This window comes from Brassica napus, chromosome A7 (genome assembly GCF_020379485.1).
Source record: "Brassica napus cultivar Da-Ae chromosome A7, Da-Ae, whole genome shotgun sequence".
Classification (NCBI taxonomy): domain Eukaryota; kingdom Viridiplantae; phylum Streptophyta; class Magnoliopsida; order Brassicales; family Brassicaceae; genus Brassica; species Brassica napus.
Genome location: NC_063440.1, coordinates 3,062,401 through 3,089,490, shown reverse-complemented (window position 1 = coordinate 3,089,490; position 27,090 = coordinate 3,062,401). Strand labels below are relative to the sequence as shown.

General features: G+C 35.9%; 5 protein-coding genes across 9 annotated transcripts; 2 read left to right on the top strand and 3 right to left on the bottom strand.

Annotated features, from left to right (window-relative positions):
• On the top strand, nucleotides 1–3,741 carry LOC106394489 (protein kinase STUNTED). Its single transcript, XM_013835058.3, has 11 exons — nucleotides 1–299; nucleotides 697–903; nucleotides 978–1,051; nucleotides 1,140–1,258; nucleotides 1,337–1,449; nucleotides 1,558–1,974; nucleotides 2,080–2,331; nucleotides 2,416–2,567; nucleotides 2,702–2,929; nucleotides 3,011–3,160; nucleotides 3,290–3,741. The coding sequence occupies exons 2-11, from the start codon at nucleotides 726–728 to the stop codon at nucleotides 3,515–3,517; spliced, it is 1,911 nt and encodes a 636-aa protein (XP_013690512.2). The 5' UTR covers nucleotides 1–299; nucleotides 697–725; the 3' UTR covers nucleotides 3,518–3,741.
• A 524-nt stretch (nucleotides 3,742–4,265) lies between these two features.
• Nucleotides 4,266–6,585, bottom strand: LOC125576673 (WD-40 repeat-containing protein MSI2). Its single transcript, XM_048737234.1, has 6 exons — nucleotides 6,218–6,585; nucleotides 5,465–5,788; nucleotides 5,239–5,382; nucleotides 4,976–5,100; nucleotides 4,775–4,870; nucleotides 4,266–4,685 (listed from the first exon to the last, which is right to left on the bottom strand). Exons 1-6 carry the CDS (start codon nucleotides 6,533–6,535, stop codon nucleotides 4,436–4,438), a joined length of 1,257 nt encoding a protein of 418 aa, XP_048593191.1. The 5' UTR covers nucleotides 6,536–6,585; the 3' UTR covers nucleotides 4,266–4,435.
• Nucleotides 6,586–13,208: 6,623 nt separating this feature from the next.
• Nucleotides 13,209–15,533, bottom strand: LOC106428677 (U-box domain-containing protein 16-like). Its single transcript, XM_013869425.3, has one exon. It carries the CDS (start codon nucleotides 15,360–15,362, stop codon nucleotides 13,338–13,340), a length of 2,025 nt encoding a protein of 674 aa, XP_013724879.2. The 5' UTR covers nucleotides 15,363–15,533; the 3' UTR covers nucleotides 13,209–13,337.
• Nucleotides 15,534–22,834: 7,301 nt separating this feature from the next.
• LOC106428727 (pre-mRNA-splicing factor syf2) lies at nucleotides 22,835–24,871 on the bottom strand. 5 transcript variants are annotated; one of them, XM_013869486.3, is made up of 6 exons: nucleotides 24,778–24,871; nucleotides 24,334–24,473; nucleotides 23,850–24,022; nucleotides 23,518–23,758; nucleotides 23,291–23,427; nucleotides 22,835–23,213 (listed from the first exon to the last, which is right to left on the bottom strand). In XM_013869486.3, exons 2-6 carry the CDS (start codon nucleotides 24,449–24,451, stop codon nucleotides 22,986–22,988), a joined length of 897 nt encoding a protein of 298 aa, XP_013724940.1. In that variant the 5' UTR covers nucleotides 24,452–24,473; nucleotides 24,778–24,871; the 3' UTR covers nucleotides 22,835–22,985. The 5 variants fall into 5 exon arrangements, with proteins under 5 accessions (XP_013724940.1, XP_048592464.1, XP_013724939.1 ...); XM_048736507.1 differs by having other exon boundaries at nucleotides 23,850–24,016; nucleotides 24,778–24,819; XM_013869485.3 differs by having other exon boundaries at nucleotides 24,699–24,804.
• A 1,597-nt stretch (nucleotides 24,872–26,468) lies between these two features.
• Nucleotides 26,469–26,930, top strand: LOC125576721. Its single transcript, XM_048737343.1, has one exon. The coding sequence runs from the start codon at nucleotides 26,469–26,471 to the stop codon at nucleotides 26,928–26,930; it is 462 nt and encodes a 153-aa protein (XP_048593300.1).
• The last annotated feature ends 160 nt before the right edge of the window (nucleotides 26,931–27,090 follow it).

Sequence of the window (27,090 nt, the reverse complement as noted above, 5' to 3'; positions counted from 1 at the left end):
CAAAAACCTCATTTGTTTCCTCTTTTTTCCCTTTCTCAATTATTAAAAAACTAAAAATTATAAAAACAGAAGTAAAAACTGAAAAAACAAAATTGGTCCCCTGTCTGCTTTTGGTCACTGGACCTCTCTTTCTTTCTACTCACCGACACTTTCTTCTCACTTCTCTCTTCACCCCTTCCTTCTTCTCCGATCATATCAGTTTTATTATAATTTAAAAATAAAACCAGTCTCCTTTCTTTCCCTTTGAAGAAGTTAAGAGAAGAAATCAGCATTCACCTCAAAAAATCCAGGTTTTAATTGTAAGTTTTTTATAATTCTATTTGGCAAAAGCAGGTATAAATGCTGACTGCACATGACAGCAAAACTATCTTATTTTGACGACCAAATTTAATAATGAATACAGAGGATTTAGGTGTTACTATGTTGTCTGTTAATGCTCATCGTGTATCTTCTTCAAATCCAATTTGATTATTTTTTTTCATCTTTAAATGCCTTTGAATTTTCAAGTGTCACTCTCACTTTCTCTACTCTGGATTTTGTATTTGTTTTTATCTGATAGTAGTTGCAACTTACATTTCTGACTTTTCTATCACTCAACTTCCCTATAAAATTGTATTTAAAGAAAAAGCATTAGGTTTGGGTTTATATTTATTTATGTAAGGCATTGATTCCTCTGTAGTTCGCTTTTTGTATTAGTTCTTTGAACAAAGGAAACAAAAAAAAAAATGGCAGTGGAGAAAAACAACAAAGTGGATAATGTGAATGTGAAGCAGAGAAATATTGTATTGGTTGGAATTAAAATTGATGAGAGTGGCAAAGAGATCTTGAAATGGGCACTTGAAGCAGTTGCAGGAAAACATGGAGAGTGTGTTGTTGTTGTTATTCATGTTTGTTCAACTTTTCGTGAGTTCTTCTTCTCTTTACTAAGCTTTTATATTGGTTTCTGACTTAACTTGTATGATGATGATTTGATACAGATAGTGCCTTGAAAAGCAAGTCAGCGTTGGATCGGTACTTAGAACTTTACACTGAATTCTGCTCAACAAAGAAGGTAGCTTTACATCATTTTCCATGTTTATTTCGCTAAAGATAAATTTTGAGAAATGGGTGACAGAGAGTATATGGGGTTTTGAGAACAGATTGAGCTCAAAGGAGATGTTTTGAAGGGAAACTCAGTTCAAGAGGTTTTAGTTAAAGAGGCAAATAGATACAACGCTATGTCCATTATTGTTGGAGTTAAACATCAAAGAAAACTAAGGTGAGAAAATCTGCATAGCGCAAAATTTTATATATAAAAAAAATGATATTCTCTTACTGATTTCATATAATTTTTTAGCCTAAAAGTAGCTAAAGGCTGCTCAAAAGAGCTTCCTCCAACAACTGATGTTTTGGCCATCCACAGAGGAGATATAATATTTAGACGTTCCAACCGTTCCCAGCCACCTCTTGGTTCGTTGGCTCCCTTTACATCAACTTTGTGAATCTCTATAAGTGATCTATATACCATTCTTTAAACTCAAATCCGTTGACCAGAAATGGGTTTGATTCTTCTTGCAGCTCAAAACATAAGTTCAAGACCAAGTTCTAAACTTTCTGATGGACTTTCAGCCAAAGAACTCAAACTGAAATCCGGAGAATCGATGGTTAAAAACAGAGAGCTGCAGAGAACAAGCCAAGAGAAGAGGAGGGTTTCTGGTAGATCACTTTCTCTTCCATCAGTGGAGGTAGTAGATCAGAAACCAGGTTGGCCATTGCTAAGAACAACCACTTTAGCTCCTCCAGTGGTTCAACATCAGACTCGGAAAATATCAGTTGTCAATTGGGTCATGAGCTTGCCTGAACGGTTTCCACATCATCCCAATCACACTTCTCAACCGAGCTTCTGTGATTCACAACTTAAAGACATACTAAAGGAAATAAATAGATGGTTTAGCTATGATGTTCTTAAGACAGCAACATCAGGTTTCTCTTCAGGTACTAACTAACTCTTGTCTTTTTATTTCTACGTCGCTTTATTTTTTTTTTGTCACTTTATGCTCATCTGATTCTTAGTTTTTTTTTTTTTTTAATCTATTACAGAGAATATAATTGGAAAAGGAGGATGTAACGAAGTCTACAAAGGGGTTCTTGAAGATGGGAAAGCAGTGGCGGTGAAGATCTTGAAATCATCTGGAAAAGAAGCAGTGAAGGATTTTGTTCAAGAAGTGAGCATAATCTCTTCTTTGAGTCACCAAAACATCTCTCCTTTAATCGGTGTGTGCGTCCAATATGATGACCTTATCTCTGTTTACAATCTCTCATCCAGAGGAAGTTTGGAGGAGACCCTTCAGGGTTAGCACAAATACTACTCTACTTACTCTCATAACCATCTTTACCCAATAGTATTCAGTATGCATGGTGATTCAATTTCTGCAGGTAAGCATGTATTGGCATGGGAAGAGAGGTTCAAGATAGCAATTGGGTTAGGGGAAGCTCTTGATTATCTTCACAACCAATGTTCTAATCCTGTCATCCACAGAGATGTCAAGTCTTCTAATGTCCTTCTCTCAGATGAGTTAGAACCTCAGGTATTGAGAACTAGTGACTCAGAACATGTAAATATAATATAAATATATTTTTTATCAGAAAAAAAACTTGTAAATATATGTACAACTTCATAAGAAAATTCAACATTTTTCGGATATTTCTTGTGAGAAAATAGCTTTCGGATTTCGGACTCTCGATGTGGGGATCCAAGTCTTGTCTATACACAATACAAAGAGACGTGGTGGGCACGTTTGGATACCTAGCTCCTGAGTACTTTATGTACGGAAAGGTGAGCGACAAAGTTGATGTTTATGCCTTTGGAGTAGTTTTGCTTGAACTCATATCAGGAAGAACTACTATTTCTTCTGATAGCCCAAGAGGACAGGAGAGTTTGGTCATGTGGGTAAGTGTTGGTTTTGGTTACTTGTAGCGTAAGCAAAAACCCTCATTGAGAAACTCTAAAAAGAGATTACTTGGGTTGCAGGCAAAGCCGGTTATAGAAAAAGGTGCTGCAAAAGAGCTCTTGGATCCGAACATTTCATGGACTTTTGATGAGGCTCAGTTTCAGAAAATGGTTCTTGCTGCTAAACATTGTCTTACAAGAGCCGCTACTCATCGTCCCAACATCAGAGAGGTTAACTATACACTATTTGTGCTGTGCATACTTGTAATCCCAAAACTGAAGTGTTGGATCCTCTGTTACATCGGTGAATTGGGCCAAAAACTAACCTTTTGGTCTCTTTTTTTTTTTACATTTATGCAGATACTCAAGCTGCTAAAGGGAGAAGATGAAGTAGAGAAGTGGGTGAAGAAAGTAGGAGAAGATAATGACTGTTTCGACGATGAGGTTTACCCAAATTCGAACAAAGAATTACACTTGAGTCTTGCGATGCTCGACATCGAGGATAATGACTCTGTTTCAGTTGGCAGCTTGGAGAGAAGTAACAATAGCCTATTTTCTTCTTCTCCATCTCAGGAGCTTCAGCCTTGATTAGGGTTTTCTTAATGTTTCGAGTTTGCTTGAGGGTTACGGCATCTCTCAGGATGTCTGCAATCAAATCAAGCTTGATGTCTACTCTGACTTTGGCTTTTGCAACCATTGCCGGAAATGTGTTTTTTTTTTCTTACATAGATGAGAGGAAGAGAATAAGACTTCCAAAATAATGATTAAAGTGTTTTTGATAAATAAATAAAAAGATTAAAATGTTCATTGCACAAGCCATTCTCAAGCTTCTCTTGCAGGTCACATTGTATTCTATCAATACAGTTTAATCTATTCTTGTTTTTTTCTCTTATGTAATTGCATTTCCTTGTTGAATTCAACGACTATGCCCAGTGTTCTTGCCGCTTGGTTTTTGTGCTTTAGTAGCTTCTTTCTATAAGCTCTTATGGTAAGAGGTTGAATATTGCATTTGATAAATCAAGTTTTGATTCTTACTCAAATCAACTCTCAACTGCTGAAAATGGAGCTTTAGGGGGTTTTCCTTGATGCTACATGGAGTGAGATACTGGGCAGTACGGTACTATGCCTAAAAAAAACAAAGATTCTAATGATTCTTGAATCTTATTACCTACTAAAGCACAAAAACCAAGCGGTTTTTCTGATGATTCTTGAACCCAATTACCCAGGTTCTATAGTAACAATACAGTGTAACTCAATTTCACTTTAGTTATGGCGAAGAGCAATCATGTCTATGACGAATATGTTGCAAGCTCAGTTCTGAGATCTAAAGTCTAACTAGTTCAACCCCCTAATTTTATTTTGCAACAGTTATAAGTAAACTACCAAGATCCAAACATGGATACATTAACTAACAGAAATGATTCATGACATAAAACTGTCTTTTAGAAACTGGCTAAAGCAGGATATAGCTTAAAGTAACGGAGCGACCAATTCATTTCTTGATTTTCATGACTGTTGTGTAGTATCTTGTTTGATCTCCTCGTCGTTCTCAGCTTCATCTTCATCTCGATAGATGCTTTCCGCCATTTGCCACACCTGAAGACTGTTGTCTTCTGCTACACTTGCAATGACCCAAGGCTCGTTTTTGTTCCAAGCAAAATCTGAGATCTTAGCCTTGTGGCCTCCGTGAGAGAAGAGCAACTCTGGTGGACCATCTTCTGCATCCAACTCTATCTCAAGCTGTTCTTCTCCAACCCTGTAAACCCCAATTAAAAAAAAAAAAAACTTACTAAACGTCGAATCAATCGTCAGATTAAACTCAACTTTTTTTTAAGATTAAGATACCTATTAAGATCCCAGACCATCAGCCTTCTGTCTTCACCGGAAGATGCAAGCACTGTTTCGTGGTTAGGATCCCACTCCACTTGGAAAACCTCTCCCCTGTAATCAAATTTTTTTTATTTTACGGTGCAGTGGTGTTGACATCTGGTTCTAACACAATAAATAGATGGCGTGTGGAATGTAAGAAAATGTAAACGAACATACTCATGGCTGCTCATGACGTGCAAAGGTACATTCAGCTTCCGGAGGTCAAACAAGGCAACAGTTGAGTCTGAGGAAGCTGTGGCTAAAACCCATTCGTTAAACGGATTGAAAGACAGATAGTTCACCTAAGAACACACAATAAAGCATGGTCACATAGTTAGCAGCCTTAGAGACCTCGTGTATACAACATATGTATCTGATATATGAGTTCCGGTAACCATAAATACAGGACATGCAAGCTTTGCTTTAGATATGGTTTCTACCTCTTTCTCGTGAACTTTCACATGGTGTTGCATTTTGTTTGTCCGTGTGTCCCATATCACCAATCTACCATCATCACCCGCAGACCCAAAAAGGTACTCATTCTTCATATGCCACGAAACATCTTCCACAGCACATTCATGTCCCTAAAACCATAACAAGAGCGTAAACTCAGAAGCAGTAACCCTCATCTTCAAGAAACAGTAACACCAGTATTATTCAACTTACCTCATACACAAACATTGCATTCAATTTCTTATCTTGCGGTGTAGCAGAAACATCCCAAAGACAAATCTTCTGATCCTGTGAACCACTCAGGAGATAACCTTCTTTAAAAGGACTCCAAGACAACCCATACCCTTCCTTGTCATGTCCCAAAAGCCTCAGATCAGGATCACAATCACTTGTCTGAGGCTTCGAAGCGTGCTTGGTGAAATCAAACAGAAATACTTCACACCCACTTGTCTTTGCACCCACAAGCGTCGGCCTTTGCGGCATACACCGCGCTCTGTTCACTTCTCCATCAACACGTATCTTCTGCCTAATCTCCACCTGCAACAACAACAACGTTCCAGCACTTTCAGCTATTAATTTCATCGAACACGAGCTATAAAGATCGCCAATAAAGGAGGAACCAAACCATAGGGACAAATCTCTACCAAATTAACACAAGTATGCATTAATGTTATCGTTCTAACACTTTCAGCTAGTAATTTTATCGAACATATGGTGCGCATACAACAAGAGCTACAAACATCGCCAAGAAAGGAGGAAGCTTTAATAGAACACGTGGTGCGCATGAACACGAGGTACAGAGATTACGAAGAAAGAAGGAACATTAGGGACAAATCTCTACCTAATTAGCACAAGAATGCTTTAATCTTATAAACATCACTTTCAGCTAGTCATTTTATCGAACATTTGGTGCGCACACAACACGAGCTACAAAGAGAGCCCCCTAAAGGAGGAAGCTTTATATACCTTAGGGACTATGGGATCTTGATTTGTGCCGCCTAAGCCAGGTTCGGCGTCGGGAGTTGGGATAACGGCGTCGGCGATCATGAGGAAGTCTTGGGCACCACCGGAAGTGTGGGTTCCGAGTATGAGCTTGTGAACGTTGAAGTATGGGTCTGCAGCGTAAGGAGTCGGCGCTGATGGGACCCAATGGACGGTGAGAGAGGGCCATTCCAGAGGGTTGGAGATCATAAGATCGTAGAGGAATGGCGTGTTCTTCTTCCATATAGAGAAATCCTCCTCCACCTGATCCATTCCCTGCTCCTCCTTACCTTCATCTGCCATCTCTCTCTCTTGGATCTGTCTGTGTCGAGGGTTTTTTGTGTTCTATTTTTCCCTCCAAATACTCGCAGCGAAACTTGGCGGTATAAAGCACAAATGTGAGTCGTTTTAGCTTTTTACAAATGCACGTTGTGCCGTTTTGTGGTCGCGGCCTCTTCTAGCGTTATAAATTTATGGGCTTACAGGCCCATAGATCAATACTACATATCACTAATTGGACTCACTCGTTCTTTTACAATTAAAATAAGTATATTTTCTGGTAAATTGCAACTAAATATATATTTTATAATAAATGTAAATATTTAAAAAAATAGTTAATATATTAAATACATTATATTTAAAAAAATTATATACACATGAATTATCTACTACCAAACCAAAATGAGAGGATGTTTTCAAATCTCTATTGCTTCATAAGCCGAGACAATTTTTAACAGTTTTGTCAATGATTTTTTAAGAGTTAGTTGAAAAATTGGAGTCTTTCCATGATGTCGATGATTCAGCTCCCTCCAAATCGTGTGTATGGCGGTTTAAAAGACATATCGAGTACATAAATGTTGGTCAGGCTCGATAGAGCCGACTGCTATGATCAAGACAATGGACGACCAGTTGCGTGTATATTTTCTATGCAGGAACCCCGTGTAAGCTTCTACCAAATCTTTGAGTTGTAAGAAAACTAAAAAAATTGATGATTACAGATTTTCATTGTGTGTAAACATAGGACACAACATGGGTTGACACATATCTTCCAATGCACATCCCGATTCATTGTTGAAATCTTATTAAGGATCTCAAGACAACTGATAAAAGCAAATTTTAGTGTTTCTTTAGACCAAATTTTCAGAACCAAATCACAAGTAAGACGTTCCACCCCTAATCAACCTCCAACCTCCAAGTACATATTTATTTTAAAAAACTAAAACTTCTATTAAACAAGATAGTATATAACAATGATCAAGCATAGTTGTTTTACGAAGAAAAACAAAGAATTAAAAAGAAAAAGTCAGAAATTCTTATTGATTTAGTCTTGAGTTAGTCATATATTGGATGAATCTACTCTTTTAAGGATTGTTTAGAGAGGTTTATAACATGTGTATTATTGCTTTATGTTTGTTAATGTGTGGAGTCATGCAGCTTTTTATTCTCCTCTTGATATTTATACGATTTGTGTTTGGATGACATTGAAGAACATTTTGAAACCTATTTTACTCAAAACCAGGTTTACATAGACCTGGTTCTCAATTAGGTTTATCTATCCTTAGTAACAAGTCATTATTTCATGGGTAAATCTTAGATTATGGTTGAAATATAGTTGGACAAATCTATCTCCTTAGAAGATAGCATTGGTTGAAAAAAAGAGTATGACATCCATGGTTGATGTGGAATATATGTGGACTTCCACAAAATATGAAAGATGTGTTTAGGAAACAAAGAATCTCAATTATCACTAAGAGACGAAAAAATCTGCCAAAACAAATGTTTACACTCCTAACTTTATCAATAAGACTAAGCTTAGCATTAAATTTGTGTTAGACTTGTAAGATACATTTTTTGATGCTAAACTTGCGGATTTTCTTTTTCTTTTTAAGTTGGATGATCTTAGTATAGAAATCGGTTTATGAGTGTGGTAAACCTATTTCCACCACATCCAACTTCCAACTCATACTCCATCGTCACTCTCATCATCCTGAACAAGTAAGCATTATGGTGTGAAGATTTGCAACGACATATGTCATGTAATACATAAAATTTATTTCGTCACGTACCAAAATACTTGTTCAACAACAAGTTTCATTATCCAAATATAAATTAATTCAAACGACGTAGAATTTTCATTATTAAACTATGAATAACAACATGTCATTAGATACATATCTCCTAAGTAACATGGTAAGAATCTCAAAAACAAAAAGTTCAGGATGATAGCTTGCCAGCTTTGTAACCCCACTTAGAAGATTAGTTTATTTGGGAGATAAACCTTGCAATCAAGATTTTAATGTGAAGAGTAAGGTTTAAGAAAACGATGAGAAATGATCTTTGTCAGTATATCTCTAAGATAGTTTATTCGAATTGAACTAGTATTATTGACAATGAATATGAATACAAAGAACAAAGCACTAAAATACAGTTCGAAGATAGTATTTTAGAATTTAAATAACTCAAAAAGCGTTTTTAAAATGATGGTTATTGCTTATCTTTTTTTACTCCTCAGCTGACTCCAGTTACTCTACGTATCAAGGACACACATGTCGTGCCTTACTCCGAATATCGCGGTATGTTGTGCAACTGTTTGACCGTGAATAATCGGGTCTTATTCATTATCCATTCATTAGATTTGGGACTCGCTACCTTAAACCGCAAAATAATCTTTTTGATCCAAAAGTTGGATTTTACCGATGGATCTTGTGAATATTTGCCAGTTAGTCTATAGCCTATTTCCACTGAATCTTTATAGGGTCCAATTTCTTTCCTTCCTCCAATTGTTTGCGCTTTAAAAAAAATAGATTATAGAGAGTGTATAGACCGTATTACCAAATTGTCTGACATAGAACTTTATGCATTTGGTGTAGTTGTAACATAACATAACGTGAGAGATTGGGGAGTCTTTTATGGTCTGGCTCGCATTAAAAAACAGACTCTCCACTGGAGTAAGGATGAGAGATTGGGGAGTTGGCAAGGATGTGTTTATTGTGGAGAGAGAAATGAAGATAGAGATCACCTCTACTTCGCCTGCCCCTATACATTCACAGTATGGATGAATGTAGCAGAACGTTTGCTTGGCTCAAGGATCACGCCGGATTGGGACGACACCGTCACCTCTCTACTGCAGCCAGGCCAGAACAGGCTTGACATAATCCTTCTCTGATTAGTTTTCAGACTTCCATCTATGTTCTATGGAAGGAAAAAAACTCAAGAAGAAACGAGGGTGCTTGCACGTCGGTAGACATGACCACTCGGGCCATTGGGAAGCTGGTCAAGAACCGTATATCTTCCCTCAAGTACAGAGGAAATCATAAGCTGGAGGGTCTTTTTAGGCGTTGGTTCGAGGTTTACCCCTTCTAAAGTATCTAATTCTTTCATTTTTTACACTATAGAATAAAGATCCACCATATTGTAAATCCTTTCAACATTTGATCAATAAATTTGAAGTTTCATTAAAAAAAAATATGTTAACAGCACGCCAAGGACAGACACTAAACACGTTTTCACTGTGATATTCTTTTCTGACATGTTTTGTGATAGTTGTACGAATTAGTACATTCTAGAACAGCCTTTCATTTGTATTCTTTGTTTGTATTTTTATTGGAGAGTTTCGGCCCAAAATCTACTCTCATAAATTTGTCTAAGTCCCAAAGATTAGGGACCATATAGAAGACAAATTCAGTATTCTTTGTTTGTATTTTTTTGAGAATTTTGACCCAAAATCTATTCTCATAAATTTGACAAGCCCCAAAAAGATTAGGGGGACCATGTAGAAAACAAATTCAGAGACAAATAATTGTGCGTGCTTTGAAAGATCCAATACGTAAAATCAAAAATAAAAATAAAAACAAAAACAAAAACAGAAGTTTGCTTCTCTAAAAAGAAAGGAAAGATTGTTACCCATTAGCCATCAATTCCTTTTCCAATCACTAGATTTTTTAACCGCGCTACGCGCGGATAAGATATTATATGTATTTCTCAATTCTAAAAAATAATGTATAATATTGTATTATATTATTTAAAGAATAGAAAATAAGACTACATAACATAAATATATTTTTTATATTTTCTTTGTGGAAATCATTATGTTGTTTGATTGTTGTACTTAATTCACATATTTGCATAGATATTTGTGATAGATGAATAACTATATTTTTATTATCAGTAAATAATATATATTTATTATATAATATAAGAAAAATGAAATTATTTACTTTTTAATAAACTTGTCTCATGTTGGGGACTCGGTTATAGACATATCATATTCGAATGAAACATTTTTACACTTATCAATGTTCTTAACAATCAATAAACAAATCTGAATATTAAAACAATATCTCATACGATCTCTTTGTGGAATAACTGCTTTGAAGAAATTGAATTTATGCATCAAAAATGACTGGAAATGGATATGCATATGGGTTATCTAAGTCATCTTTACAAAAAACTATTTATAGTTCATATATCATTTATGTCCATCCTATTTTTTGTCCATCATTTCTTAAACATCTTGAAATAAGTAATGCTAATTAATAATAAACTTTTTGCTCACAAAATAAAAATCAAATTTGTTTAATTATCGCTTAATTTGTCTAAGTGATATATGTATTTCTCAATTCTAAAAAAATAATGTATAATATTGTATTACATTATTTAAAAAATATAAAATATGACTACATAACATAAATATATTTTTTAAATTTTCTTTGTGGAAATCATTATGTTGTTTGATTGTTGTACTTGATTCACATATTTGCATAGATATTTGTGGTAGATGAATAACTATATATTTATTATCAGTAAATAATATATATTGATTATATAATATAAGAAAAATAAAATTATTTACTTTTTAAACAAACTTGTCTCATGTTAGAGACTCGGTTATAGACATATCATATACGAAGGAGACATTTTTACAGTTATCAATCTTCTTAACATTGAAAAAACAAATCTACATATCAAAACAATATCTCATACGATCTATTTGTGGAATAACTACTCTGAAGAAATTGAATTTAGGCATAAAAAAGGACTGAAAATGGATGTGCAGATATGTTATCTAAGTCTGCTTCACAAAGTACTATTCATAGTTCATATATCATTAATGTCCATCCTATTTTTTTGTCCACCATTTCTTAAACATCTTGAAATAAGTGATGCTAATTAATAATAAACTTGTTGCTGGAAAAAAAATCAAATTTGTCTAATTATCGCTTAAATATTTTATTAATATGGTCAAAGAAGCTTTTAAGTGATATCATAGTTTAGTGATATCACAGAATTGATATATATATATATATCATAAAAATTACCATCAAATCAGTTTTACTTATTTATTATTTTGTTTTAACGAAAATACACTTTTTAAATAATTTAATTTAAAATAAAATTATATATTAATTTGATGTATTTTAACAATTTCATTGATTTAATTAATTTGCTTTGGTGGATAACTTAAAAAGTTTTCATATGAATCGGGGAAAGCAAGTTTATGTTGTTATATTATATTTATTTTGTGTATATAGAATCTATATATAATGCTAGTGTAATAAAGAAAGAACATTATTTTTTTTGTAACTTCAAAAATATACATTATTACAATTTAAAATGAATCAAAATTGAATAAAATGGTAATTAAATATTTGTAAATCTAATTGTTTAGTTGGATTCTCATGAAAAAAAAATCGATTGGTTAAACAAATGTTTCAAAATTTGTTGTGGTATTGTTTTGTCTATAAATTATAAAATTTATTGAATTAATATATTTAATTATTGCATCCTTAAATAATATTTTATTAAGACATTATAAAAATATGTTTTGAGTTGTTTTGTGAAATTGTACAAAAATCTATGTTTTTTCATATTTGTAACTTCAAAAAGATACATTATGATAATTTGAAATTAATCAAAATTGAATAAAATGGTAATTAAATATTTGTTAAATCTAATTATTATTTTTATCTTGTTTAGTTGGATTCTCATGAAAAAAAATTGATAGGTTAAACAAATGTTTCAAAATTTGTTGTGTTATTGTTTTGTCTATAAATTACAAAATTTATTGAATTAATATATTTAATTATTGCACCCTTAAATAATATTTTATTAAGACATTAGAGAAGTATGTTATGAGTTGTTTTGTCAAAATTTTACAAAAATCTATGTTTTTTCATATTTGTCACGAAAATTTATATGTTAAACTTACTTTTACAAAATTCTTAACTTTGTCACGAAAACAAAAATCTATGTTTTTTCATATTTGTCAACGTTCTCACACTTTCTAAGAATATATTAGCTTAGTCACTTACTTATTTTTTTTTACAAAACAAAGTATCGGAGTCTTGAAAGTTGAATTCATATTATTGTAAATGTACATAAGAATTTGTGATTATATACTTAGTGGTTCTTGTATATGTGTCCAAGAAAGTTTCAATGGCTTAGTGGTAACTGTTGTGATTATATATTTAGTGGTTCTTGTATATGTGTCCAAGAAAGTTTCAATGGCTTAGTGGTAACTGTCCTATATATATATATATATATCATACTAACCCGGGTTCGATTCTCACCTTCGCATTGTTTTTTTATTTTTTACGAAAAATAAATGAGATGACATGGCGATTTCGAATTCTCTGATTGGTTGATTTTTCTATCCTATGTGAACACTCTCTCCATGGCTTATATCCCCTTTTAGTATAGTATAGATTATCATTCATTTCGGAAACATGCTTGTGTTATTATCTCGTGGAATTGGTCTGTCTTCTGTGTTGTCAAACTTTTGCAAACCTATTCTTTTGTTTTTACTTTTTACACTACACCTGATTCAACGGTATATATTTGTCTTTTCTAACTCCATGCCTTCAAGCTTAATAGAACGGTATATATTATTGACTTCTCGGTCACAACATTTATGTCTGAGAGATAACAATAAGTACATACTAGCAGCATTTTTTGGACCGTGAAAGAAAAAAACAAGAAGAGCAAATCTTTTGTTTAATGTTCTCGAATTGTATTTACAGTTACAACTTAATATTTGTAAAAGAATCATTTTCGAAATTATAAAGGAAACACACAAAAAAACCTTTAAACTTTACAAAGAAGAAAATCATAAAACGGGATTAAAAATTCTACTTGGTGTTGGCACAACGATGCTCTGTGTTTCTGTTGCTGCCGTCTCATGTGTATCTCCGGCGGCCCATCGCCTTAAATACCTCATCAACGACGCTGCTTTCCTCCCTCCCCTCGCCGTTCCCGTCCCTATCATCTCCCATATAACCCTTTCAATCCCTGGAATTGTCGCCATCTCCGCCACTAGCTCCGAACCTCCTTTCCGGCACATTGTCACCAGCGTGGCCGCCGCGCTCTCCTTTGTCGTATCCCCTCCTTCCCTCATCATCTCACCCAATTGCCGTATCAACCCGAACGCCGCGGATACTGCCATGAGTCCTCCTTTCCTCACAATCGCCTCAACAACCGACACTGCCTCCTCGGGCAGCTCCCGGAATGCATCTCCCGCGGCTTGTACTACCCCCGCTTCGACGAATCTCCCCACGTTCTCCCTCTCCGCCGCCAGGTTAAGGATCGCCACGAATGCGTCTCTTTTAGAGCTCGTGGGACCCTGTTTCGCTAGGTCGACCAATCCGCTCACCACACGCACTTTTCTCCCAAGTCTTCTTTTGTAAGTCGAGATGCTCGCCAAACTGAACAAAGTCGCGGCGGCGTTTGCCTTAGCCTCCCACGTGGCACCCGAACGCAGAACCTCGATGACGCCGTTTAAAGCTCCGTCAGTTTCCATGATCCTTGTTTTGTTCTGTTCTAATATCGAGAGGTTGAGGATCGCCGTCACTGCGTTTATCTGTAGGCTTGGAGAGTCCGAGCCTAGATAACGTACCAGCTTCGGTATGGCTCCAGCCTCAGCTATACAAGCTCGAGCCACCGAGTCTGACTTAGCCAGAGCTCGGAGCTCAAAAACGACAGCGTTAGGCTCTGCCACACTAATTAGCTTATCGATCAGAAACGAAACCATCATCCTAGTAAACTCCACCGCCTCCGTGCACGGCGTAGAAGATCCAACACCGCCGTCTCCGTAAATCTCAAACGGTATCTTCTGATCGCGACACCACATCACAATCAAGTTCTTTAACGCACTGTTTGGTATGAGGTTAGTATGCTTGAGAACTTGCCCTGTTTTAGGGCAAGTGTTGTGCCCTGATTTGATCCAAAGATCGATGGATTCTCGATCGTACGTTTGCCCCGTAGACACCACCACCGGGTCACGCATAAGCTCCAACGTGATCGGACACCGGAAGTCCGCCGGGATATTCGCTTCCGACAACGACTTATGGCGGCGGAAGTCAGGGTGAGGTGACGGCGTCGAAGGACCGTACAAAACGCAGTTTGCGTAACGCACAAGTCCGATGAGAGAAGCGGCTGCGATTCTTGATCTCTCGTCGATCTGATCGTGAGTCTCATCCTCCAGTCTCTGAATCTCTTCTATCAAGCTAGCGGAATCCAGAAGACCTAGATCGTTGAAGATCCCGATCAGCTTCGATTGATCTGGAACGATCTGGTGCTTGATCCCGTCGATTGTATCCGTCACTTTACGACGGAGATCATCGTCGCGAGGATCAACGAACTGGATCGAATCAGAGCATTGCTTCTTTAAAAGAAGGATGAGATCTTCGGCGTCTTCACTGAGGTTGAAGTCGTTGACCGGTAAAATATCGAGAACGGTGGATAGATCGGCGACGAGCTCGTGGAAACTGAAGGAAACGTTTTCGATCTGTAAGAGTAGCCATAGTTTGCTTGACCTTGTGCAGTCTTCGATCAAAGTCTTCATACGTTGCATCACTATGTTCATCTCCTCGAAACAGAGCTGAGCGGATTGCGAGTAAACCATGTGCGATCGAAGAAGCTCATCGAAAACGGCGGCTAGTACCTTCACCTTGCGTATGATGGATTGAGAATTTCGTCTAAGGATGAATCTGAGAGGTTGCATATGAGAAAACTCTTGCGATGCGAAGAACAGTGATCGGAACAGTTTCGTATCTGATATGTTCGGGGAATCGAGATGTCCGACGACCAAAGGACGTCGTTTTCTCGTCGGAGTAACTTCAAGGGTAACGGCCATGGATGATGAGAAGAGGAGACGATGAGCAGGAGATGAACAGAGGAAGAAGAAGGAAGACGAGACGATGGCCGATATTGAAGCAAATATTTATTTATTTTTAAAAACTTTTCCAACAGACGGCTAATTTTTATATATATTATATATACGTTTTGATGAGTTGTCAGCAATATGAGTTTAAATATTGATTATATATTTTTAACTAATTAAAGGTATATTATGAAAAGTATGGAGAATGAAGATAAGGTCTTCATTTTGATGACATAGGAATGCAACAGTGGGTACATGTTTGTTAGAGTAGAATTGATTTGGTCTTCCTAATACAAATAAATACTCCATAATGAGTCATTATATAGTTTTTAAAATTAGTTGGTGTACACAAAATAAAAGTTTTTTTTAAGTTAGTTGTCAAATTTGACCCCAGAAAAAAAAAAGAAAAAGTAGCTGTCAAAAAAATAGCTATTTTAAATTAGTATTGAATTGGTTGCGCTGGCTCTCTCCACTTTGGCTGTAGTATAATTGAATATGTATATTATATATATTTGTATGTATTTTAGTATATTACAATGTTTCCATGAACAAGTTGTTCCCTTTATTTTAAATAAGTAATGTATCTTCTAAGCAAATATGTGACATCTATGGATTTGGAAGTAGATGGATGATAATCAAAGAAATAGAGTATAATTGTTAAAATCCACGTAGTTTCGATTTCACGAAAAAAAAAATCTGTTTCTTTTGTCAACAGAAAAAAATCCTTCTGTATGTAAGCAGTGTAAAACTAATATATTGAATAGTCAACTGAATATAAAATAGTTGAAAATATGAAACAAGAGAAAATGGAACTCAACTGAGTATTTTAATAGAGTTTTTACAATAACTTTTTTTTTAATGACAAAATTGCTAATTTGAAAAATTGAGATATTTTAGATAATCATTATACACATGTCACTTTACAATTGAATAATTTCCTGTAAATAAAAAATAATTAAATAATTACATTTTATTTTAATATTAACTTTTTGAAGTATTCTCAGAATACCTAAAAGATGTAGATGCTCTTATAAGGATGGCACTACTCATGGCCCAAGCAAACGCAATGCCTTAATGCACGCACTAAGGCTTAATTAATTTTGTTATAATTTGCTAATATGAATAATTATTGTAATGATGATGTCTTGCAAGGTCCAACAGACATTTTGCTTTGTTAATTTTGTTTTAAACAACATCCTATATTTGTTTAGTACCACTATTTGACATGGAGATACTTCTGCTCTAAGTTAAATGTCTTTTTTTCTGTGACATAATAATGCACAGGTTGGTAGAATTGATATGGTCTTCATTATTCAAATAAATACTCCATAACTAATCATTCTAGTTTTTAAAAACTATAATTGATTTGGTTGTGTTGGTTTTTCTCCACTTATGGGTTCTTCTTCTGGCTACATAATCTGACCGCTTCAGCCATCAAGTTGTTTTTGTTTTTTTTTTTCTTTGACTAAGAGCCATCAAGTTGTTCAGTCACAACGTGAATACTCAGGAAAGTAAAAGTTTTGCTTATTGTATTGTACATGTTGACTACATAGATTAATAGTAGGTGGAAGTTCCTTGTAGAGGTCCAGAGAGTTTGGTGCCTAGATGGAAACGTGAAATAGATTATCGGTCGTAAAATTGTCAATAAAAACAATTTACATAGTTATATTAAAATACTAAATCAGGATTCAAAAGATAAAATAGTAATACAAGGTGTTGATAGTTTCTTATAAACAATTTAGAGAGTTTGTTAGCAGTTCATGAATCGAATTAATTAAATAAATAAAAAATGAATCGAATTAAGTATAGCTTCGGGGATTAGAACCACACTAATTTTGAATATCTTGTAGAGTTTAGATCGAATTCTTTTTGGTTTAATCTTGCTTGTTTAGTTGATTGATTCAATTGTTTGTGTTTTCAAGTGTACGCTTTAGATCAACGTAAAGCAAATGACACAAGAGATTATTCACCCGGTGTTCGCTGATCTACTCACCATGGAAGGAATCAGAGTACCTCAACTGATTCACTATCAATCACGTACGATGTTACAAGATCACAACAATAACAGATCAAAAGAAAGAACAAGGTATTAAGCTTGCTTATCGTATACTCTGTGAGATCAGAAAGTCACCCCCGGGATGGTACTTCTGACCATATACCGCTTTCGCAACTCCGTCGATGCTCACCCTCACGAACTCAAGTCGCTCTCCTTCTCTCTCTTCTCTGTAACTGGATTGGATTCTCTCTATGTTTCCGTGATAGTGATGACGCCATCTCACCAGCTTGTTATAACAAACTCGTCCACTTGATTATACAAAACGCAGCGTTTCAGTTTCACAAAAATGGGCTGAGACTTTGGACTTTATTCTTTCTTGTAGGTTTCGTACGAGCTGGGCCGCAAAACACAAAGCCCACTTGGAGTGTTGGCTGAACTTAGGTCCACAATCTCCACCTTTCAGACAAAACACTAAAGTGTTGTCTTTCTTTCTGTGAAACCCTAGCCTTCATGTCTCTCTCCCTTCTCGCTTGGCTATTCGTCGCCTCCACCGTTTTGAGTCTATCTCCAATGACTTCCGGAGCTTCTAAGATGCTCCTCAGACTCCTGATAGAGCCCGTATAACAACAAGGTACTCTCTGTAACTCGTTTGTTCTTTTCCTTTTACTTCTTTGTTTGAAAAAAAAACTATCATCGGCTTCTACCGATTGATCTCTCTCTCTCTATTTTCTCCGCAGACCTCGAAGAACTCAGACTCAATCTCTGATCAGAACACTTTGCATGACCCGGAAACTGAACCGACGAACCTTCAACCATTCTGCATGTACTAGATCTGAGTCAGACTGCTTCAGAATCAACCATCTAACCTCAAAAGCTTCAAACTTTCCTCATCACCAAACCCATATAAGTTTTCTCTGACCTTTCCCCTTTCCGATGAACACTGAAACTTTTCTGATGAACTGATGTTGACTGTCGAAACTCTTTATGACTCTGATCTTACTGTGTTTCAGGAAAACCCGAAGAGACTCCACCTGAAACTGAACTCCTCCAGAGAACTCCACCTCGCTTCCATTGCTTGGGTAATGAATTATTTCTTTGTTCTTCAAGTTGGTTCAAGACAATAAGTGTAGATAGCACCTAACGTTTTATGATGATGTTATCTAACCTCAATGTCTCTTTTGTTTTGCGAGGTAACCAACAACGGAGACACATCGTTACCCGAAGCCGTTTCTTCTTCAGAACAAGTTCACCAGCTCAAAACAAAGCCTGAACTTCTGGATTCTTGCTTGTGTGAATCTTGTGTAAGATAATATCACCCTGAGCAACAATATCACGGATGAAGTGATATTTGTTAGCAACGCACTCTGTGAATCACAATGCATCTTGACACTTCCCGTTTGTAGTCCTAGTTCTTCACATAATGCTTTTAACCAAACTGCATCTTTGGTTGCTGTGGAGAGTGCCATACACTATGCCTCAGTAGTCGATAGAGCTACAACTGATTGCAAATTTGATCTCCATGAAACTGTATTACCCCAAACTTTGAACACATAACCAGTAAATGATCACCGTCTGTCCAAATCAGCTGAATAATCAGAATCTGAAGAACCTTCAATTGAACAAACTGAAATCTTAACAAACGTTAAACTGGTTTTAGATTCACCCCTCAAATATTTAAGAATCCACTTAATTGCCTGCCAATGATCCATTCCTGGTTTGGACATAAATCTGCTCACAACTCCCACTGTATGAGCTAAGTCTGGTTGGGAGCCTATCATGGCATACATTAGGCTCCCCACAACACTTGTGTAAGGAACTCTTTCCATTTTCGCAGCTTGTTCTAATGCCTCTGCCTTGGTTAGACTCTTCAATTTGAATTGAGGCGCCAATGGAGTTGTGATTGGCTTAGAATCTTCCATTCCAAAACTCTTTATTACTTTCTCAATGTAGGCTTCTTGGGATAACACTAGTGTTCCTTTCTTCTGTCTTGGACAATGTCCATTCCAAGAATTCTAGAAGCTCTTCCCAAATCTTTCATTTCGAATTCTCTGCTCAGACTGTCTTTCATCATCTGAATCTAAGTCTTGTCTCATGAGGCTATTAGCATATCATCAACATACAGCAGTAGATAGATAGCCTTAGGAGTATTTACATTTCTTATATAGACATATAAATCATAGTCACTTTGTAGAAACTTTTCTTTCTTCATAAAGCTGTCAAAACGCAGGTTCCATTGTATATGAGATTGCTTTAGACCGTACAGAGATTTCAGTAGAAGACACACCTTGTTGTCATCGCATGGTTTCACATAACCTTCAGGAAACCTGACTCACTGAGCAAAATAGTTGCTCATTAGACTCTTTCTTTTGCAGGTAACCCGTAATAGGTTCCATTTGGGATCGGAGGAGGACAAAGCTGTTGGTGTAGATTTGCTACCTTTTGCAAAAATGTACATTTTGTAATATGTAAGATATGGTTTTGAATATTGGCCGAGCATGTATAAAGTTTTGATGTGGTTGAACTTAAACGATATATGAATAATAAAAGGTTTGTGAAATGCTTGGATTTCATATGATACTAGTCCTAGTCCGGGACGAACTAACTAATGGTTTCAAACTCGGGTTGCAAAGCCTTAACTTGGAATCGCTAGGAAACCCGTTCTTAGACATATGATCTTGGAATTTCGAATCGAACCTCGGATCAAATGTTTGGGCACGTGGTAGTAGTATCTTCGATCTGGTTAGAGTTCTTTAGTTCGTCATGTTCTTGTTTGATTGGTGCATAGCAAACTAATTAACTTTTACTTATTGCGGATCGAGGGTGTTACATCACTGATCAAAACTGAGCTACAATTTCGAAGGTTTTGTTAGATTGCTTAGCTGACTGGGGTATACAAAAGGTATTTTGTGTGACAATCGACAATGCAACGACCAATTCATCTGCATTACAAATATTTCAGATTGAATTCTCACTGGTGTCTGAAGAAGCATTAGTTTTAGATGGTGAGATGATGCATTTGAGATATATTGCACATATCATCAACCTCATCGTGAAGGATAGAATGGCTGACACAGATGAGAGTGTCAATTCTATCTGTAATGCTGTGGTCTGCGTTTGAGCTTCAGGTAACAGGCTGTCATCATTTGAGCAGACAGTAGACGTTGGTAAATTGACTAGGGGAAGCTTGCCGTTGGATGTGATCCAGTACTAGGTGAAACTCCACTTATCTGATGTTAATCACAGCTATGAAGTTCAAAGTTGCTTTTGACAAAATGGAGCAAGAGGATAAGCTGTACAACTATTATTTTATGGAGATGGAAGGTCCTCCTCAGTTCACTGATTGGAAAGCAATTGAAAGGTTAAGCCGGTTCTTAGTCATCTTCTACAACTCAACTCTAGTTGTTTCTACGTCAACCTCTCTCAATGCTTATAAGTGCTAGGGGTAAATTGTAACCATAGCGGCTAACCTTATGGATTTGATGAAGAGCAGAGATCATCAGCTAAGAGTAAAGGCAGAGGAAATGTATCAATAAGATGTTGATTGTGGCAACTGTTTTTGATCCCACGAAGAAGATGGATCTCGCAAACATGTGATTTGAAGAGCTTTATGGGCAGGACAGCTTGGAAGGTAAAGAAATGCATGATTATGTGATCAGTGTGTTGCGCAGCATGTTCAAGGAGTACAGTGACAGATATGGAAAGAGTAAAGAAGAGCAATCTGATCACTCTAAAAATTCCAAGGCTCAAGCCTCTCCGTATGCTGAAACGGAGTCATCGCTTAGTATGGATTTAGTTGAAGATGGTTTCGGTTATAAGAGGATTGACCGAAGGTATAAGCAGAAGTTGAATGAAGGAATGAAAGACAAGCGAGGCGAACTTGAAATTTATTTGAAAGAAGATGTTGAGAATCCAGACTTGATGGTTGGTGTAGAGTATGTTGTTCTATCATATTTGAAGAGAAATTGTACCAAGTTTCCGATTCTTTTCCTGATGGCAAAAGATATCATGACTATGGTTTTCTTTAATCTGAAAGTGTATTGTCGTACTAATTATAATAAGTTGTATATTTATATAAAAAATGAGAATTTATATTTAGCTATCATAAAGAATTATAAAATTACGAATTTAGTTAAACTTTTCAATAGTAAAAAATTCACACGTATTGAGTTAACTTTTAGGACATTTTATAAATTTATCTGTCTCATCTATTCATATACTATGCAAATTAATTATATAATTATACTTCATAATAATAATAATAATTACTTTTTCCTGAAAATAATACTGTTGAGTATAAAAAAAAAAGAGAGGAGTAATGCGCCTTTCCGCCAAAAGTAAAAAAGAGGAGGGACAAGCTATGCTGTTTGTGTGTCCAAATGTCCGACGCTTTGCCGTTTTTATTGTTCCAGCCAACCCGCACTGTGCTTCTATTCTTCTAAATTAAAAGTTATCTAGTAATTCTTATTTTTCTCATTCGCATTTTTTGGGGGTTAAATTATATTCAAGAAAACATGTTGGTGACAAAAGTATATCGACCAATCTATACTATTATTTGCGAAGTAAATTTTTGGAATCGAGCTCTCACGTTGAAAGTTAGAGCGGTTAATATCTATAATACCCTTAATGAATTTTATATAATTAATTATCAAAAACGAATTTTTATTAATAAAATTAACTTTTTTAAAAATAATATAATTCTTATATATTGTGTTGTTATCTTAAAACATATTTTTAAAAATAACAAGAATCGAGCTCTCACGTTGAAAGTTAGAGCGGTTAATATCTATAATATCCTTAATGAATTTTATATAATTAATTATCAAAAACGAATTTTTATTAATAAAATTTACTTTTTTAAAAATAAGATAATTCTTATATATTGTATTGTTATCTTAAAACATATTTTAAAAAATAACAAGAATCGAGCTCTCATGTTGAAAGTTAGAGCGGTTAAAACATATTTTTAAAAATAAAATATAAAACAATTAATAAATTTTATTTAAACATATATATTTAATTAATTTTTGTCATATATATATATATATGTTTTATTTAATTTTTTGAAAACATAAATAATAAGTTATTATGCTGATTTTTGAATTACAAAAATAAACTAATAAATATTTGTAAAACGATTAAGCCCGCATATGCGGACAAGACACCTAGTACAACTTATATTATAAGAATTTGCTGGAAAATATATATAAACTCCATACAAATGAACAATATTTTGTTTTAATTTATTCGTTGCTATAAACACTCCACAGGACATGTACTGGGAACAATAAAAATTAATCCATTAAAAATGAAATTAGTTACCCCCAAAGGTTTGTTTGAGGAAAGTTGTTAAACTAACAAGACTTCAAAATCAATTTAATTACTAACATTTAAGATTTTTGCCAGTTGTTAGCATTCAATTTTCGAGAAGGTATAAAAGAGAACTGGCAAAGAGTAAAACAAAATCCTTCTTACCGTTTTTCCCTCTAACGAGAGAATTTGATGGTACATTCTACAAGTTATTAAAGACAATAAGCAGACAAAAGCATATAATTCGACCAGATAATACATTCCTTTGTTTCACACATGTGATCTCAAGTAACTTAGTCAGGTAAAGCAGTTCCTCGTTCCAAGTTGTTTTTGATCTCCAGCGTGTACTTCCCAAACGCACGCTCGATCTTCTTGTTGAAATGTTCGTTTCTGTCGTTGATCGAATCGATATCCTTTTCTTCCCTGAACTTTCTTCTCCTGCTAAACTCCTGTCGCTTCTCCTCTCTGTCATGGAGCTCCTTTGCCATCTTATCTATCTTATCTTTTGAAATTTTTGGTGCCTGCAAAAGATCAGCTAATGATTCTTTGCTCAAGACTTGAATCTCCAAAATGACCAAAACAATTTATATCAACTAACCTTGCCGTATTGCAAGCTAGAGGCCTCGCGGTAAAACTCTGGATCAGCTGCTCTCATTCTGTTGTACTCCTCTATGTCAACCTGAATGTTCTTTGTCCGTTTCTTGTATGCGTTGTATAACGTCTTCTGGTTAAAGACTGCAAGGAAGATACACCAGTTAGAACACTAGCATCAATCAATGGAACAAAACAAAACAAAATCAAAAGTCAGGTGAGAACTGCACGTACCATCCCAACCAGAAGGTGTGGGTTCCTTCTCCCATTTTTTGTATTTTGTTTCCGCAGCTTCTTGAGTATCGAGCATGTAAGCCTTTGACATATCTAAACCATTAGCATCGAGAATCTTCCCAATCTTTTTCTGCCTCGCCTCCACCCATTTCTGTTTCGAGATTCCTTTTGGCTCAGTTGGTGCTTCCATCTTCTTCTTTTCAGACCCGACATCTGTCTGATTGGACTTTCTTGCTTCATTCTGAAAACCAAAAGCGGAGACTATATAAAACGATCTTACATACAAGTTAAAGAGTTAAAGCTAATGACTATAAGAAAAAAAAAAGAGTTACCATCTTAAGTTTCAGCTCAAACAACTTCTTCTTCCTCCCTGTAAGTTTGGTGACGTCTACTTGGGGTTCTTGGTTATCCTCCTCATCTTCTTCTTCTTCCTCGGAACTCGCTTCCTCTATTCTTTTATCAGCAAGTGACTCCCTTGACTGCCCACTGACAGCTTCAACTAATCCTTTTGGCAAATGAAAAAAGAGCATTCATGCTTACTTCATTAGACAGAACAACACAATCAAAACAAACATGTTTGCAAAGAGTGAATCACAGAATCAAAACATAAGTCTGCATAAACAAATATACTCACATTAATCTAAACCTCAAACAGCTACAGGTACACAAATCGGAGTTATAGACCATAAACAATTACAGGAGACGCATCAAAACAGATGATAGCATCAACAGAAACTTGAATATCCTAGCAAATAGCTATCAAAACCATAGAACTAATAGATATATCAAGAGAGAGAGAGAATTAAAAAACAGTACCTTGCTTCTCTAGTTTGGCCTTTGCTTCAGCTATTTTCTTAAAGCAGTACTCCACACACTCGTGGTAAGGATTCGAGGCGTTTATACAGTCCGGATGAACTCTTCTCTCACCATCCATATCTCTCTCACTGCCTGCGAATCTGAACCAAAGAGACAGATCCGAGATTAAGCATAAACACGGAGGCACCTAATGACAAGACACGAAAAGTTGATGCTGACAAGATCCAAACTGGGTTCGATTAAAAAAATCCTAATTTGATGCAAAACCCACATCAAGATGAAGCTAACCAATTTAAAACCCTAAAAGATTAGGGGAAAGAGCCACATGCCATATATCTCTAGATTCTATGTAAGAGAAACCAAACCTTACGCCTAAGATCTTGTCGGAAACCTAAACGACGAAAACCCTAGAAAACACAATTGAAATCGCGTCGAGAAACCAACCTGCGAAGAGACGATCTGAAGGAGGAACTTCCGAGTTACTTCCCTTTATGATAAGAACACCAGAGATTCGCCCAACGATAAATTTGATGGGCTGTAAATGGGCCACTTCAATATGACTTAGGCCGATAAATTTAGATGTTACTTTCCTTTTTCTTTTTTTTTTAACCGTCACTTTCCTTTTATATGTTTAAAAAAAGTTAAATTTTCTTTCCGGCTAATGATGTTTATTGGAAAATAAAATAAAAAAATTGAAAGGACCCTTGTGCCCCAAGCCAAAATAAAGAGCTATAAATAAACTGTCTATGGCTTATGCTTTCTTATTCTAACATAGAGAAGTTCTTATCATCTTCTCCATGGACATGAAATCCGCGATCAAAGGTAAACCATCTCTTGCTTGTAAGACAATAAGTTTCCCTTGGAATATACATTGTATTCATCGATTAATATATAGTACAATCAGTTCCAAGAATTAAGGGATCTCTCTATATACATTCGTAGTTTAACCACTACAAAGAATATTAAGAGAAATATTATTCATATTCTATCACTCTTCCGCAGTTACAGTGGCAATTGATTGAATAAATTTGACGGCAAGCCTTTAGTAAAGATGTCTGCATACTGTAACTCGGATTGAATGTGTAAGACCTGAACCAAACCCAGTTGGACTTTCTCCCTGACAAAATGAATGTCGATTTCTATGTGTTTGGTTCATTGGTGTTGCACCGGGTTAGATGAAAGATATACTGCGCTGATGTTGTCGAAAAAACGAGTGTTGCTTGACGTAAGGGACAGTCCATTTCTAACAGCAAATTGCGTATCCAACATGCCTCTACTACTTTTTTGCCACCCCTTTATACTCTGCCTCTGCACTGCTTCTTGAAACAGTTGGTTGTCGCTTTGCTGACCACGAAATCAGATTATCTCAAAGATACACACAATAGCCAGAAGTTGAGCGCCTTGTGGTTGGACAACTGGCCCCATCAGCATATGAATATACTGTCAAAGACGTCATCTGGTGCCTAAGTAGCTGCAGACCCTTTGATTTTGTACCTTGCACATACCTTAAGATGCGTTTGAGAGCTAGCATGTGAGGTTCTCGCGGATCATGCATAAAAAGACATATTTGTTTGACTGCATAAGCAATGTCTGGCCTTGTAAATGTGAGAGGTATTGTAGAGTTCCAGCCAAGCTTTTGTATTCAGGGGATTATAAATTTGTTTGCCATCTTTGTCACCAAGTTTTGACTTCATATATATTGGTGTGGTACATGGTTTGCAGTTGCTCATACCTGATCGCTTCAATATATCTTCCGCATATTGTAGCTGACTTGAACATACCTTTGCTGTTGAATTTAGCTGAGATGCCAAGGAAAGGGTGTATTTGCCTTCATCAGTCATCGGGAATTCACTCTTTAGAGCTGAAACGATGGTCTGGCGGAGTGTAGTGGATGAAGCTGTGAGAATTTTTTTTTTTGGACAGAGTTCAATTGTTAGGTAGTGAGAATTTGATAGAGCACATGTTAACATCCGATGAAGCGAGTAGCAAAGCATCAAAAGCCAATTCATAAGTCCAAATTAACACTTAATTCGTTTCGGTCCTATCTTATTGTTTTAGTTACGTTTTTGTCTGAATGTTAAATGTAATTCTACCAGTGGATGTTTGATATGTTGGGTGATCGGGGAATTATTGATATGGGAGTAAGAAGAGAAGCAACTTTGGAAGAGGTGGTGCTTAATACCAGAAGAAGAAGAAGTCATCGAACGGACTTGCTTAAAGACATTGAGATTGAGCTGAGAGGAGAGAACCTAAATACAGAGAAAGAAGATGTTTGTATGTGGAAAAGGAAGTCTGGATATAAGAAGAGTTTCTCGACATATGAAACTTGGTTGATGTTGAGAGAGAGCAAGTCTCAATGTTCATGGGCTCGAGGTGTTTGGATTTCTCAAGCTACACCAAAATATGCGTTTATGGCGTGGCTGTCAGTTCGTAATAGAATGTCAACTCTAGACAGAGCTGCTACATGGAGTCAGTCTGTAAAAGCGCCACCGAATGGAGAGACCATCTATTCTTTGAGTGCTCCTATTCAACTCAGGTCTGGGAATATATTGCCAAAGGAATGCTGCGAAACTCCTACACTAATGTCTGCTCTGTGATAATGACACTCATTGTGGATGAGAGTAGGGAGAAGATGAGCTTGTTTTGTCTGAGATATGCTTTTCAATCGACATTGTATGCAGTGTGGTGAGAGACAAACAAGATAAAACATGGGGATAAGCCATTGCCTTTGCCAGCACTCAAATGAATGATAGAGAA